Source organism: Aulonocara sp. 'chitande type north' Nkhata Bay, linkage group LG14, assembly GCF_057382095.1.
Source record: "Aulonocara sp. 'chitande type north' Nkhata Bay isolate Kocher_YH1m ecotype deep benthic linkage group LG14, A_spYH_male_GT1.1, whole genome shotgun sequence".
Lineage (NCBI taxonomy): Eukaryota > Metazoa > Chordata > Actinopteri > Cichliformes > Cichlidae > Aulonocara > Aulonocara sp. 'chitande type north' Nkhata Bay.
In genome coordinates this window covers 8,291,702-8,307,038 of record NC_141357.1, presented here as the reverse complement: position 1 = coordinate 8,307,038, position 15,337 = coordinate 8,291,702, and the positions used below count along the sequence as shown (strand labels likewise).

Sequence of the window (15,337 nt, the reverse complement as noted above, 5' to 3'; positions counted from 1 at the left end):
CCAATGACGGTGACCGATGAAAGGAAACTAGGCTACATGCATAAAATCTATGGGGGTAGATGTGGTTAGCAACATACTATACAAATATTATACAGTAAATATGCGTTCAATGTCAGCCTGTGAATTTACAATTATGGATCTCTGAGAATGAGAAAAGAATACTATATTGTGTCCTAACACAAGTTCGGCTGGAGCCAGGTGTTGAAGGTCAAAGTTTACTGGTAACGACTGAACCATATACTGTTGGAAAGAGCAGATGCTCGAGTTTCACGTATTTGCTGATAGGTATAACAACAAGGCATAACAATAGCAGTGGCTGCTGTGATTTAAGACATGCTCGGGATGTATGGGACGAGTTTGGCCATCATATGGACATATGCTGAGCACTTGTGAACATTGTAAGCTTTTCATGTAAAAATTCTTTATTCATTTTACGCACTCTATTAAGTTAGAGTGCGTAAAATCAATGTTTTGTATAAGGTAATTGAAGCGGATGACGGATGTAATAACATAAGTTATCGCTTGCATCATTTTTGTAATATATCAGAAAATCCATCCATGCATCATCTTCTGCTTGTTCAGTTCTTGGACAATCAGACCTATTTATACAGCTGTGTTGAGTACATAAACAGTGGAAGAAATAACACTGATCCATACAGATTTGAGAAAACTTCAAAGAAATATAAAATGGTTAAAATCAGTATTACAAATTGCTAATACAAATTTCAAAGATCTTTCTTGAAGGATGACAAAAGAAGCCGTTTTTAGCAGCCGTCTGCTTTGACTGGCGATCTAACCATACAGCATGTAACAGCTGACGGATGTTTATCAGGATGGATAAGTGAAGTCTCTCACGTCGAGCCCTTCAGCTCCTCCACCCTAAAAATCTCTCTTTGACACCGTCACCAACAGGAGCTAAAAAGCAAAGATGCATGTAAAGGAAGCAAAGAGCCATATTGGTATGAGTAACACCCACAGACAGCTTTCACACGTCCACATCCCAGGAAATAAATAAATAATTGAAGGAATCATTCAGGGATCAGGGATTTTTTGTGTGTGTGGTTTAAAGCGGGTACTAATACATCCAGAAATAACTTCCTACTGTAGGTATTATGTTGATTACATGTGCTCACTAAAGTGCACAGCTTAGGTGTATAATGTTTTTAATCCATTCCCTCCAGTTGGTTTCAGCTTCTGGTTCAACTTTAAATTTAAAACAATCTGGGAGAGAAAAAACAAAAAGCCCACTTCGGTTAGCAAATGTAACGTGACAAAGCAGACCACGGTGACCAAACAGCTGCTCAGTGTTGCAGTTTAGCACATCAGTGTTCTAAGCACTGGTTTAGCTCACTGGATCAAGTGGGTGAAGCATGTGCTACAGCAGGAGCCTGGGTTTAATTTTGCCCCAAGCTTGTTTCCTCAACGTGTCACCCCCTCACCCTGTATGTCCCTTCTTTCTCATAAAAATAAAAAATACTGGCAGCCATTAGTGCTACCCCTCAGACACACATGGTTTCAATTTCAAAATCTTATGTGGTCTGGCGCTTAACTTATCGCATTTGCAAGTTTTTCAGAAAACTTACTGACCTTGAGGTCAAGATCAGTCGTATTCAAACTCATCCAAGATTTTTAGCAAATGCTCCTATTGTCACCTCGTTCTCAAGTTAAAGCATTCACAAACCTGGGTCCATCACGCCTACCCACCGGGGTGACCACAATCCCCCATCAGGCTTTTACAGCTGAGGGGGAAAAAGGCCAAAAATAAATCTTTAATGTCAGAGAACAGAGCCAGGCAGTGTTAATTCATCTCAGTTTATTCTTATTCACATTTAAAACATTTTCATGGCAGCACATTCTTCCAACCATACAGGCGAGACATCCTGTCCTGCAGAAAAACAAAATCCCATAAAATTCTTTTTTTTAAAAAGAAAAAAAAGTCTAAGGGTACGTCAGTGATTAAAAACAAAACAAAAAACATAAGTCATATGGAGGATAAGCAGCATTTAAAATTTTGGGGGGAAAAAAGCGTTTCCTGATAAATGTGTGTTTGTGTGTTGTAGCAGAGCGGGCCCCTGCTTCACCTTTGGATCAATCCCTATCAGTGTTAGAGGAGCTAGAGAGCCGACCAACGGCGTGTCTGCGGTCCTTTCAGTTCACTAAGCCTGACGGGGGCTTAAAAATCACATTGGAGCGAGGGGTGGAGAGATACTGAACGAAAGAGAGAGAGTACAGCTGGCAGCAGAGAGAAGGACGATTTAAAAATCTGAAACCAGAGCGGGGTTGTTTTCTAGCCTGCGTGTATTACTGCCTGCTTGTCAGAGAGTCGTCTTCTTGCTACAGACCGGGCTCACATTGTTTCTATACACAGGCTGCCTATACGTGATCCATGTGTGCCGTGTACACAGCAGCAGAAATAGAACTGCGTGTGGCTTTGCAGGGATTGTCGAGTCTCCACAGAGCCTGCTGTGTTGTTGGGAATATAAATATCAATATGTTCCCGAGGAAGCCTCCACAGAGTCTGTGCACAGCAGATGTCTGGGTAAACTGTTACCCGAAAACCACAGCATTTCTATCTGAGGACATGTGGTTAGACTCGACATAGGAAAATGGATTGACACGTTCTCTTTTAATCTCTCGCTCCCTTCATTTCATTCATCAGCTCCTATAGTCATCTGTCAGAAGATGGAAACAAGTCAAAAAAAAAAAAAATAAGAGCATAAAACCAGAAGATAAAAACACCCAAAATGGAAAACCCCCAAACTTGTGTAAACAAAACCCTTTGCGGTGGCATCTTAACCACCTGTTCAATGTCATCGCCTGCATCCTCAGCAGATGTCTGATGTTCAGTCCAGAGGCTGGTTACCATAAGAACAAATGGGCCTCAGTTTCTTGCTGTGTGCGTTTAATGTGTATGTGCCGTCACTGGTACTGGAGGTAGTTCTTTAGTGTCTGCGGCAAGGGGAGTGTGTCAATGTGATGGATGCGCTCTCTACCCAGAGCCAGTCGAGCTACTCGTCTGCACAGGTCCATGAGGGGGAGGGGCTCCGCTGTTAGAGATAGAAGAGAGCACAGACACGGGTTAGAGTCCAAACGGGCCAAGGAACAACTTCAAAATGCTCCAGGTATAGATGACAAATCATGTCCAGAGTCATTTTAGTCACAGTTTACATTAATTTTTAAGTTTGGGCAATATTTCCTGTGAGGCAGGAAAGCATAAAGAAGCATAAACATGTAGACACATTTCATATCAAGGACAGTAAGACACTTTGCAAAACAAAACCGTAGGTCATGGTAGTAATAAACTACAAACTTTTACACCAACTAGATTTAGGACACTTAATTGACAAAAACTGAAATAGTTGGATGCTTTCAAAGTGACTAAATGACCTTTCAGTCAGAACTAAAACACTGCTGTCAAAATTAACAGCGCCTGCAATAAGAGAAAGAAAAGCCCAGCAATCAGACGACCCAACAAGCAAGCAATTTGGAACAGCGGGAAGGAAGAACCAGGCGCAGGGAGGAGCATTTGCCACTAATGGCTGAACTTTTTTGCATTTTGAACCATGCAAAACTACTCTGGTCGAACCCAAGAACAACAAGCAGGGAGCTAGGAGTGAGCATAGGTCGTCCCTTTCAAGCCTCATTAACCATTGTAAACCAGAGGGAGCAAACCCAGTGATACATGTTAACATTTGTTTCATCGTTTTGTGTCATTATAGAGCAACTGCTGCTGCAGTTAACAGACACTCAGTGACGGGTTGTCAAGTAAACACCAGGAGCTGACATTCTGTGCAGAGTGTAAAATGCTTTGTTTGATTAGGACTTTGTTAAATTATTACTGCAAAACACAAGAACACGAGGAATTTCTTTCTTCTTTTTAATGGACTGATTGCACAAAGATAATACTTAAGGAAAAAGGTTTATGAGTGTGATCATAAGGCAGATGCGACCTTGTGACCTTGCATGAATGCAACTCTGTTGTTCTGAAGTGTAAAACATCAGTCAAACTAATGTTACAGCACTCAAAATGTAGCAGCCTTTTTTGGGTGGGGGCAATCTCACGACTACTTTAATTACGTTGCATCTTCATACATGCGAATGGAAAGAGAAGCAGCTGTTAACAACATTTAAATATATACACTTGTCATCACTTCCAACAGAGTGTGCCCAGCAGAGCACGCCAACTTCCCTCCCACCAGTTTTAGAGGCAACTGATGTCTGTGCATGTCACACAGACAAGCCTCTTAAACTGCTACCCCTGTACGGATGTCAAGCTGCTCCACCTGGAAGCACCATCTGGTGAAGCAGAATTCCTGCTGCTTGGAGTCCACTTAAACACTGTGAAGGACATGAGGAGAGACGTTTACACCTGCATAAAAACCCAGTTACACACACACACACACACACACACCCTCTAGTTGACGGGGGTAAATATTGAAGAAAGACACTTCCGTGAGCCAACCTGACCTGCAGGATCCACTTCAGTTACACACAATCACAACACAACAATTACTCACACACAAACACAGTTGATACTAGATTTTCTTCCCAAAGTAGATGTTTTCAGTAACCACATCCATCAGCACGAATGCTATTTCCATCTGTTCAGTCAGCTAGCTGAAACAATCTAAGGAGGGCCACAGCACACACTTACAGTCTCCATCATCTGCCATAACATTACATGGCCCATATGATCATATACAGCAGCGGTCCCCAACCCCCGGGCCTCGGACCGGTACGTGAGTCGTTTGGTAAAGGGCCGGGAGAGTTGAGGCTCAGGTATGAAATGTACAGTTTTAAGGGTTTTTATCGGTTTTCAGCGTTATTTTGTTATCATTTACTCGGTTTTCCTTGGTCTTTTCACGTGTGTTATGAATAAAAAAAAAAATTCGGTACCGGTACTAGTTTTATTTTGTTGTATTTATCCGCGACACCTTAAAGGCCGGTCTATGAAAATATTGTCGGGCATAAACCGGTCCGTGGCGCAAAAAAGGTTGGGGATCGCTGATATACAGTATGATGTGTGAAAACGTGCCAATGATGGGATGCAGTTCTCTTTTATGTAACAAAGTTTTGGCTTTTCCTCGTGTCCCGGGCAACCGTGACAGCATGATCACAGCTGTCAAATATTAAGCTTGTTTATTAAAAAAAAAAAAAAAAAAAAAAAAAAAAGAGATAACATTGAGAACATCTGCCAGTGACAGGTTCTTAAGAATTAAGATGGGAATCTACACGAAACACTAAAAACACAGACTGGATCAACCCAGCCGTTGATTCAGCAAACACAGTAAAGTGGTGCAGTTTTATGTCTATGAAACTATGATCAATCCCAAATGTGCAAAGCTGACTGATTATGACACTTAGGGTGGGTGTAATATAATGGGGCCAGTTCCCGTACTTATGAAGTCATAATTTTTTTCAAGCCTTTTTGAGCCCTAAACTAAAAATCAAAATTTCAAACCACTCATATGTACTTCACGGTCCTGTTACTCAAAATATCCACAGTATGAAAATGAAATAAATTCTGAGAGTTGGAACTTGTTCCAGATTTGACTGCTTTTAGATGGAACAACGTCAGACTGACTGTTTCCAGAACCTGCTTACAGTCTGAAGCAATGAAAATACATTTTAAACATCCACAGAAAAGCAACAAGGGCTATGACTGACCGAGCCCTTACTCTCTACAGTTAACAGTATGCAGCATTACCACAAACCGAAACCCTCTGCCAAACTCCTATGAGGACTATTCTGACAAGTGTTCATGGAAATCAAGCACATGGAGCTCATCAAGAGACCTCGGGCATTCCTCTGGGCATGAACTGCTGCCACTGTGGCTTCATGACCGCTGAATGGCAATCACAGCTGAAAGGCAGCAGGAGCTGGTGAGGCTGGACAAGCACACATCAATACTAATTAAAAACCGCCTTCATCATTTTATGTCTTTGTTACAATCAAAGCTGATGGGCTTTCCGTCCTCATGCTTGTCATGTTATTTGTAAATCATGGCGAACATCCCACCAAATCTCTCTGCTGTGGTTTTGCTAAGTGACGTTTTGAAAGCACAGTGAGGGGAAGTGATGAAATCCAGCAGCTGAACAGGCATAAGGAAATCGAGTAGAGCTGTCTGGATTTATGTGAGTGTCGCATGCTTAATGAGAAGTCTTTGTTAAGGGTTCTTTGTGGACATGTGGCAGTGTGGATTTATTTGTAGCCACATCAACAAGCCCATATCACAAAGACGAGTTGAATGAACTCCGACTTAATATAGACAATGTGCAGCGATGTGTGCAATGAGACTGTACAGCCGATAATCCTTCACAGCAGCAAGTGAAATACTTGGCAGGCCAATTGCATCCCTCCAACATCTTATTAGCCTCTCTCTGCAAAGGCAAGTCCATTCTTTAGCGCAGCAGTTTAGCAGATTAGAACTTAAGTCTTTGCAATATAAACCGATGATACAACATCATCTCCATTCAGCCTGCAGCTTGTGACGGGCTGAACTTTGCTCTCGAGAACAAGGAACGCGCTCTTGGTGCACGTGGAGCCTGTGCATATGCATGTTCCCTTGACAGCAATCAATCAGCCTACTAGCAGTAGCCTTAGCATATGGATAGTTTCCATAGTAACCAGCTCCTTGCACCCCCACTATGTGATGTCACTGTACCGGTAAAGACTCAGATGCAAATGTGCTCTGTGCAGTCCACTGTCTGCATCTGACTGTAGCCTGTTAAAATTGAGCCAAATTCAGTTGTTTCAGCTCAGATGGAAATGACTGTATTAAAAAGTAGCTTAATAGCAGCAGATCCCCCAATAAAGACACAGCTGCACACCCCGATTTACAGCTACAATACCACTGCTCTAATTGGACTTCTAGGTTATAGAAGTAGGTTCTATAAAGGGTTGTTCACATTTTCACAAGTGTACTTACACTTAGTTTTAAGCTGATTTTTTTTTATTTTTTAAACAAATGGAAAATTCTGAAGGACGTCTGTCATACTGACATAATATTGGCAATGGATCTACTGCCGCATTGAATAATTCACATTACAGTACAATTAGAACATTCTCCTTGGGACTTGGGGGGAATAAAGAAACCGGTGGTTCCTCCAGTGCTTTGTGGAATTTTCTCACATTACTCCCTAGTGCAGTGGTTAACGCAATCACTTGGGAAGTGAAAGGTCACTGGTTTCAAAGGTCACAGTCCAGAAGGGCATCTGGCCAATTCTGAACATTGGCTGTGGAAAAAAACTGGATTTTGACTGCATGTGGTTGCAGACCTGGTCCTGACATTGCTTTGCATTCACTGGAAAAAGCCTCAATAATATTGATCATGTTCCTGCAGCATTAATATAAAAAGGATGAATAAGGATAGGATCGTTAAATGAGGTGAAAAATGTCAGTGACTATAAGATGTCATACAGTGTCCATGTACATGAGTCTATGGTGTTCCCAAGTACACGATGTGTAAACCAGCAGCTTGGTGTTAATGACAGATTTTTTTGCATGTTACTCAAATCAACATAGATGTCATGAATCACTGTGCAGCAACAGCTTCAACCATGCATTTTGTATTTGTGGGTTCTCTTACATGCACACACTCTGATACAGTGCAATTACAATTAATGTGAGTATTTGATTATTTGGATAAACTAGTGGAGCATTGTTCTAATGGAGTTTTTTCACCTGTATTGTTAAGGTGCTGGAATATCTATGACCCCTGCAGAGCGCTTCTTCCACACTGCGCTGCAGAAGTAGTGCACAGTGCAAGGGGGAGCGAGTGCTTGGAGACCTTCGTTCAGAGAACCTTTGATGACTTCTGATCACTTGTGTTTAAAAAAAATAAATATAAAAAATACACATACAACATTACACAACACATTTATGTCTCCCCCTGTTACACAGATGAGATCACTATGGCTGAAATAACCAGACAGGTGTCTGTAACAGGGGAATGCATATAAAAAAATTAAAATATTCCTTTGCAACAACATTTCTTGATGTATTTGATTACACTCAAGCAACCACCCAGCTGCAGTCCAATTAGTTCATATTTTTCTGCTCTGTAGCCACACTGACTACAGTTTTTGCGTGCCTCAGCTGTAATTGCAGCAAGAAGAGTCCATCTTCTTCTTGCACATTTGAAATAGGTTTAAAATTTATTTTTAATGACTTATAATTACATTAAGAATTTCTTTATGAGCCTGTCAGTCAAATGACAGAAAGTCTAAAATCTGCTAAGATTGGGCCTCTGTGTGGGTGCGTGTGTGCATGTCCATGTACATTTGTCATAAATGAGTGTGCATCATGTCAGCATTAGGTTTATATGCTTATGAATATTGATGTGAATTATGAATGCTATAAGTGGTTCCTTAATGTCTTTTTGTACTCCTATAGAGGTCAGCATGTTTAATGTACATTTATCTCAGCCCACACCTACAACAGTTGTTTTCAGAGGTACTACATGTGCATGCATCAGCAAGGAGAGCTGAGCAAAAAGAGAAGAAGAAAAAAAACTTCATTATTTAGAGTGCAATGATGTCATTACATGTGAAAAACCATTATTTGCAGTATTTCACTCATTACTCTCTGACAGTGCTCTCCCGAGGGATGTGGGGTTTCTACAAACTTGCTGGAAGCCAGTCACTGCCGGCACAAGCTGGTCTCCATGGTAAGGGTTGCCTGGGGTGACAAGTGGTCCTGTCAGACACTGATGATGAGCACTAACAGAAGGTAGGCACTGTCCATCAGCTGATAGACTCGACTAACACTGACAAGTGATCCGAGTTTGGATTACAAAACTGCTTCTGTTCAAATCTGCATATGTTCAGTCTCAGTCGAATCAGTCTCAGTCGAATCAGTCTCAGATTCGACTTCACACCACATCCAGCTGTGACTATGTTCAGACTGTTGGGATATTGGAGCTCATTTTAGAATATCACTGATGAGCAACAATACAATTTAACACAATTACATTTTTTCTTTTTTCTTTCTTTCTTTTTTTTTTAATTCTCAAGTGCTACTGTACACGCTTTAAAACTTGTGTACCCATTTCCATTTCATCAGTGTACATAGTGATGTTAAAAATATAGTGACATATTTGGACAATATTGCTTATATACAGTCTTACGCTGTGTTACATAAACCATCTGTTCAGGTTGTGTGCTTCTGTTAAGTATAGGTAGAGCTGGGCGATAGAACGATAACGATATGTATCGCGATATAACTTTTACTCGATAGAGAAATTAAGCTATCGTGATAGACTTCGCCGCTCTTGTCCTCTTAAAAAAAAAAAAAAAAAAAAAAAAGATCAGCCAATCCAAATTAAGTAGCGCAGAGCCGAACCAATCACAGCCGCAGCGTCACGTCGCGTGACTTGTAACGTACAGCACAAGTACCAAGCCGCACGTGTGTTTGTTTGGGAAGCAGCCAGCGCATAATGGAGGAAATGAGTGTGCCGACTAGAAAAATCAACCGAGCGTGACCGAAGAGAAAACAGATGATGGTTACAACGCCGGAGAGATTGTCGAACGGAAGAGCCATAGAAGCTCCGTAGTTTGAAGGTATTTCGGCTATTTCAAGTCTGACAAAAAACAGAGTAGCGTGCACTGTAAATTGTGCCGAAAGCAAGTCTGGAAATACAATGAACTGGTGCATGCGTCACACTGTGCGCCACGTTATTGTTTCGGTGAAATGAATTTCTACAATACTGTTAATTCTACTCTCTGCAGTGTTTAAATGCTTACATATACACACAGTTACTGTCCGTCCACACATACGACTCGGTTCTGCTTCTATGCCCCAGCTTTGTTTACTTTTTCCCACCGAGGCTTCTAGACTTCTGATTGGCCAATATTTCTGCACGGTTAGGAATCTAGCACCACTTGCTGCTTTGGCATGTTCATAGCAGCGTTTTCCTTCATTTCTGCCTTTATGTGTGGACGGGATTATTTTTTAAAACGGAAACGGAAAATCTCCGTTTTCAAAAATACCCGTGTACGTGTGGACGTAGCCTCAGTCTCTGACTGGAAGCGCTAATTCGTCATTCGGCTTTTGTCAGACTAAAGTAACTGTTAAAACTGTTTGAAAAGCTCAGCTATACAACAAGGAGAGATTGAGAATTTCCTTTTAGTTCTCAGTTTATTTGATATTGACAAAAGTTAGTCAGTTTTGTCTGTTCTTCTGTAAAACAAACTAAGATTTATTTTTAGAATTAATATTTTGTTTCTAAGTGGAATTGACAATTTAGTAGTCTGTTTCGTTTGTTCTATTTTGAAACTTAAACGCTTTAGCGGCTGCCTTTTGTGTAGTTTGCAATATTTGCCTTTATCTGAAAAAGTCTCATGTTCCTTAAGTACATCTACCCTGTTGAACTTATGGGAAATAAATATTTAAATAAAAACAAGCTGCTGATTATTTCACATTTTACTTGTGAGCAACGGCACATTTAAATCTTACAAATATAGTTATTTGGCTTATATCGTGATAGATATCGTTATCGCCTGAAATGAAAAAAACATATCGTGATATGAAAAAATCTCATATCGCCCAGCTCTAAGTATAGGTAACAGTTTTTATAAGGGATTTTTGGTTTCCATAGCACAATAACTAATTAAAGCTTCACCAAACAAATAACAACTAAAGAATCAATAAAGAGGTGAACTAAAGTGTGAGAATCTCATAACCTCACTTTCCAGAGAATGAACCACTGGACATGCCCACTGTCTTCATGCAGTTGATGAAATCATTATTCCTTACAGCAGAAATAATCAGAATCTGCTGCAGTTTTCAGTAAAGTTTAACTGTTTCGAAATATTATCCAAGACACTGATTTGCACTCAATCTACAGCAGGCGGTGCTGGACCAAGGCCAGGAAGATCGTGAAGGACCTCAGCCATCCCAACAACAGACTGTTCTCTCTGCTGAGGTCAGGAAAGCGATTCCGCTCCCTGAAGACCAACACAGAGAGACTGAGGAGGAGCTTCTTCCCGCAGGCGATACGGTCTCTCAATCACACCACCACACAGTACTGACCCACACATACAGTTCTTACACACACACTGGACTTTCTGGACTTTGGTTTTGCACAACACTGGTCACTATATTCTTCATTTCCGGTTAATACTTGTACAGCTGCTGTTATTGTGTATATATTTATTTATATTTAGATTTCTTCATACATTCTTATATAGTTCTATATTGTGTATTTTGTTGTACAGTTATTTTATTTTCAACTTTAATTTATATATTTTATCTTATTCTTCCCAGTTAAATTTACCCTTCATTCTAATTTGTGTTGTACAGTTATTTCATTTTTAACCTTAATTTATATTTTATTCCTTCCTAGTTAAATTTACCCTTTTTAATTTTTCATATTTATTTCCTTTCTTATTCATAGCCTTTTCCTTTTTTGTTTTCTTTAGGTCACGAGCAGTTGTCCAAGCATTTCACTACATATCGTACTGTGTATGACTGTGTACGTGACAAATAAAAATTTGAATTTGAATTTGCATTTCATTTCAATCTATTCTAATAAAATGTGCTTCGGGCACTTCATATATTGTTTCCAAAGAAAACACTGACGCACCGCATTATTGCCATTCAACCCAAAACTGGTTCAGCACCATGCATGTCATCTGACATGCAAACTGACTGTTAGAGTAGGTTTAGCAAAGAATCTTTATCATCCTTTGGAGGCATTTAAGTCAGCTTAAAAGTGGAGCTCTTTGCCAATTCTTTATCTTTCCTCCTGCTTCCAGTCTGCCGTGTGAGTGTCCAAGTGTGCGCTCTCCCTTTCACCTACCGCACTCATGACTTATTTGGAATAGCCAGAGACTCAACTGACAGATTTACGGCACACTAAAGGGGAGATGGAGTATGAAAACATGTGGATAAGGACGACTGAGCACCTAATGCACTAGGTGGACAGAAGAGGCCCGCAGGCTGGCAGGCACCCACACCCACCTAACACTTAAACAAGAACAAAGCGTAGGAAGGGGAGGTGAGCTCAGAGTTGGCAGCACGTCAGTTTGTCTGGCCTCACTCAGGTGTGACGGCTTGTGGGTAACTGTTGATGGTTCCCCTTTACTTTCACATGTGCAGCCCACTAATTTTAAGTGCATAGACATCAGCTCACCATAATAGACGACCTAGTTATGGCTTACTTAGAAATTGGGGCTTAGGTAGGTCCATCTTTCTGGCACGTGTTCCAATTTAGTGATCCTTGAATTCCACCCACTTTTCCCTGCCTTCCTTCAATATGACAAATGTACTGAGGTAACAGGCTCCTAGCCATGCTTATCCAATACATTAGCATAAAACTGGTGCGGTTGTCAGACCTACTTTTAAAATGATGGGTGCATGTGTCTATATAAATAGCCCTTAAGGTGCTTAAGCAGCTCTGTTCCCAAAATGAGGGGAAAAGGGAGCCAGAGAGATGTCTTGGAATGGACAGAACAAGATGACCTGTGTGGGCGATGAAGGAAACTGTGGTTTTTAAAAAACCCCCAAAGGGATTTCTCTCTATACGCAATTGGCAATGCAGCTATCTAAATTGAATGGTCCACTCAGAATGCTAAACGAATCAGATATCATTAGTGGAAGAATTTTGTATTGGCTTCTCGCTTCCTTTTACATTGCATCGGCAAACAAACGAGTTCCACGCAATCAACTGCCATGAATTTAGTCTCTGCTCAAGAAATGGAGGCTAACAACAGAATTACTACACAGACCACTAAAATAAGTGATAGCTAACAGCACATGCAACATTATAGGCAAACAAACAACCAATCTTAAATGGGCTTAGTATAAATGTGTTTAGCTCCAGTGGTCATTCCATACCAGTTCTGCCTGGGAAGCTTTCTAATACGTCTTAGGAAGGCCCTTAGTGTGACAGCTCCTTAGTAGTGAAGCTAAATATTACCAAGATGGGATCTGCCATGTTAATATTATGACATCTCTGGTGTACGGTGAAAGGCAGCTATAATGCGTCATCCATCTTTACATGCAGTCTTGCAAGAGAGACCCAACTGTTTACCCACTACCTCAGTCAAATCTCTAATTGCTGTCAATCATAACCAAATGCATGTAGCAGCAGTTTGAAAGCTCTGTGGTACATAATATAGGATAGAACACCAGTTGAAAAAGGGTGTCATTGAGACCACTGTTTCATTGTTCTACTCAAAGTGCACCCACAAGAGCAGCACTCAGCCAGTCATCAGTGCTGATCACAAGTCCTAAACTGATGTCCTCTTTACTTCAAAGGGTACTTCATTTAAATGCTTAATTTACACCAAAATGGGCAGATAGAATTACCAGGATCACTTTAGCCAGAAAACATGTCTGACTGTTACATCTATTCGATACTAGAAGTGGGACATTTTGATCAACAACACCACATTCTGACTTAATAGCAAGCATAACAACACTTTGGATTTTAAAAAAAAAAGACAAAAAAAAAAAAAAAAGCAACAACCCACACTTGGTAAGTGCTTGCAAGTCAGTGAATGAGCTCAACCTTAATCTTAGACCTTGCATAAATTAAGTTACAGCTTGCATCTGTGCTGTGAACACTGCTAACAGTGCTGAACGCCAGACAGCAAGGAAGAAGAAACTATGGCTTTTACATGGGGCAATCCTTGACCAACAAACTAGTGAGCAAAGTGACTGATCAACAATTAACCACCCACCTTTGCACACAAAAGAAAAAGTCAGCTAACCCGTTTCCACAGCAACCGACCACTAGAGCAGGGCGATAGGACCAAAAATATTTATCACGATATACATTTGAAAATTTGCGATAACGATATAACTGACGATATAATTGACACTAGACAAAATACTTTACAACTCCACAACTTTATTCGTGAACAAAAAAAACAAAAACAAAAAAACAAAAAAACAAAAAACATCAATGTACTTTCACTTAAACAAGCAGCTTTTTTTTTATGTGCATTAAAGTTATATAAAAATTTAACAGTGCAAACGCAAATTCCTTGCTGACAGTTTAACCAAAAGGCAGTTGGAAATTGGCCGACATATCCTCAGCATAACCATGTATAATATCTACAAAACGTAAGAGGTTATATACACACACACACACACTACGGTAATATTATGTTGAAGCACAGTACGTATCACTCCGCGAGGCTCCTGCCTACGTTAGCCTAATGCTCCTCAAGCGGTGCGGCTACGTAGCTTAGCAAAGTCGTACTAAAACATTTGACCGATGTTCGAGCGCCGTGTACCACATAAAATCGTTTCGAGGTCAGTAAACACAACCAGAATTCATACATAAGGCACACGGGATTATAAGGGGCACTGTCGACTTTCAGAAAAATCAAAGGATTGATTTTAAGTGTTCCGTATTTTGCAAAAAACATGGTAATAACGACGGCCCGCTAGCATGCTCTACCAAAAATAGTGCTTTGTTGTGTATCTGACAGACGAAAGCTAAACCAGTTCCACACCACTGAAGTTGCAGCATTTTTACAAACCAATTCTGGTTCATCTGTTTCATTCACCGATCTGCTTTCACCCTTGCCATTCTCTGTCGCCGCCATGCTTTTTCCCGCCATGTGCGTATGAAAACAAAGGCACTGCGCATGCGCGTTTTACCCATATTCTATCGCAATATTTCATTTTCTTATCGTTGCCCAACATTATACTGGTATTACCGTGAATGGTACGATATGGCCCAGCCCTACCTACCACCACAACAAATGGGTGTGTAAATACTGGAATTAAAGGAAGGGGGGGGGGGGGGTATCAGTGTTGAAAGGAAGGGGGAGAAAGACGATGAAACAGGAGGGAGGTAATGAAACACAATGAGAATTGGAGGCAAACACAGTTGATTTACAACCAGGGGTGGACATGCATGTCAGCAGGATGTCTGAACCCCTTCTTATGTGGTGTAAATTGCTGCCATTACACCGACTGTGGTATCATGAGGCCTGGTGTGGTTGATAGAAAGATCAGGCCAAAATCCAGTGACACCATGATAGCCAGTTACAGGTATAAAAGTGATTTAAAAAAGTAAAAATAATAAATAATCAAAATAATAATAATAATAAATAAACAAATAAATCCCGTCTCAGTAGGTGTGGCTTTCAACTGTATCTGGGACTCAAGACCAAAGTTTGGCGTTGAGTCTGTGAGGATGAGAAAACTGCTTTAATGTGGGGTATTAAGGGACAATACAGACAGGAGAAGGGTAAAAGGATACTCATCTCTTTTCGCTTCCTGGGGAGTGAGATGAAGAACAAAGGAGTCCAAGTGGGGGTAGAACGAGGGGAAGAAAGGAATGAAAGAACTACATGACACATGAAAAACCAAGAACCGA

At 40.6% G+C, this 15,337-nt stretch overlaps 1 protein-coding gene across 5 annotated transcripts in view; it reads right to left on the bottom strand.

Annotated features, from left to right (window-relative positions):
* Positions 1–1,796: 1,796 nt before the first annotated feature.
* LOC147314020 (SPRY domain-containing SOCS box protein 4-like) overlaps positions 1,797–15,337 on the bottom strand; it is a 56,011-nt gene continuing 42,470 nt past the window's right edge. For all 5 annotated transcript variants that reach the window (XM_086260800.1, XM_086260801.1, XM_086260802.1 and 2 more), the window contains one exon: positions 1,797–3,047. In XM_086260800.1, coding sequence (XP_086116926.1) covers positions 2,920–3,047 — 128 coding nt within the window. In that variant the 3' untranslated portion in view covers positions 1,797–2,919. The remainder of the gene's footprint in view (positions 3,048–15,337) is intronic.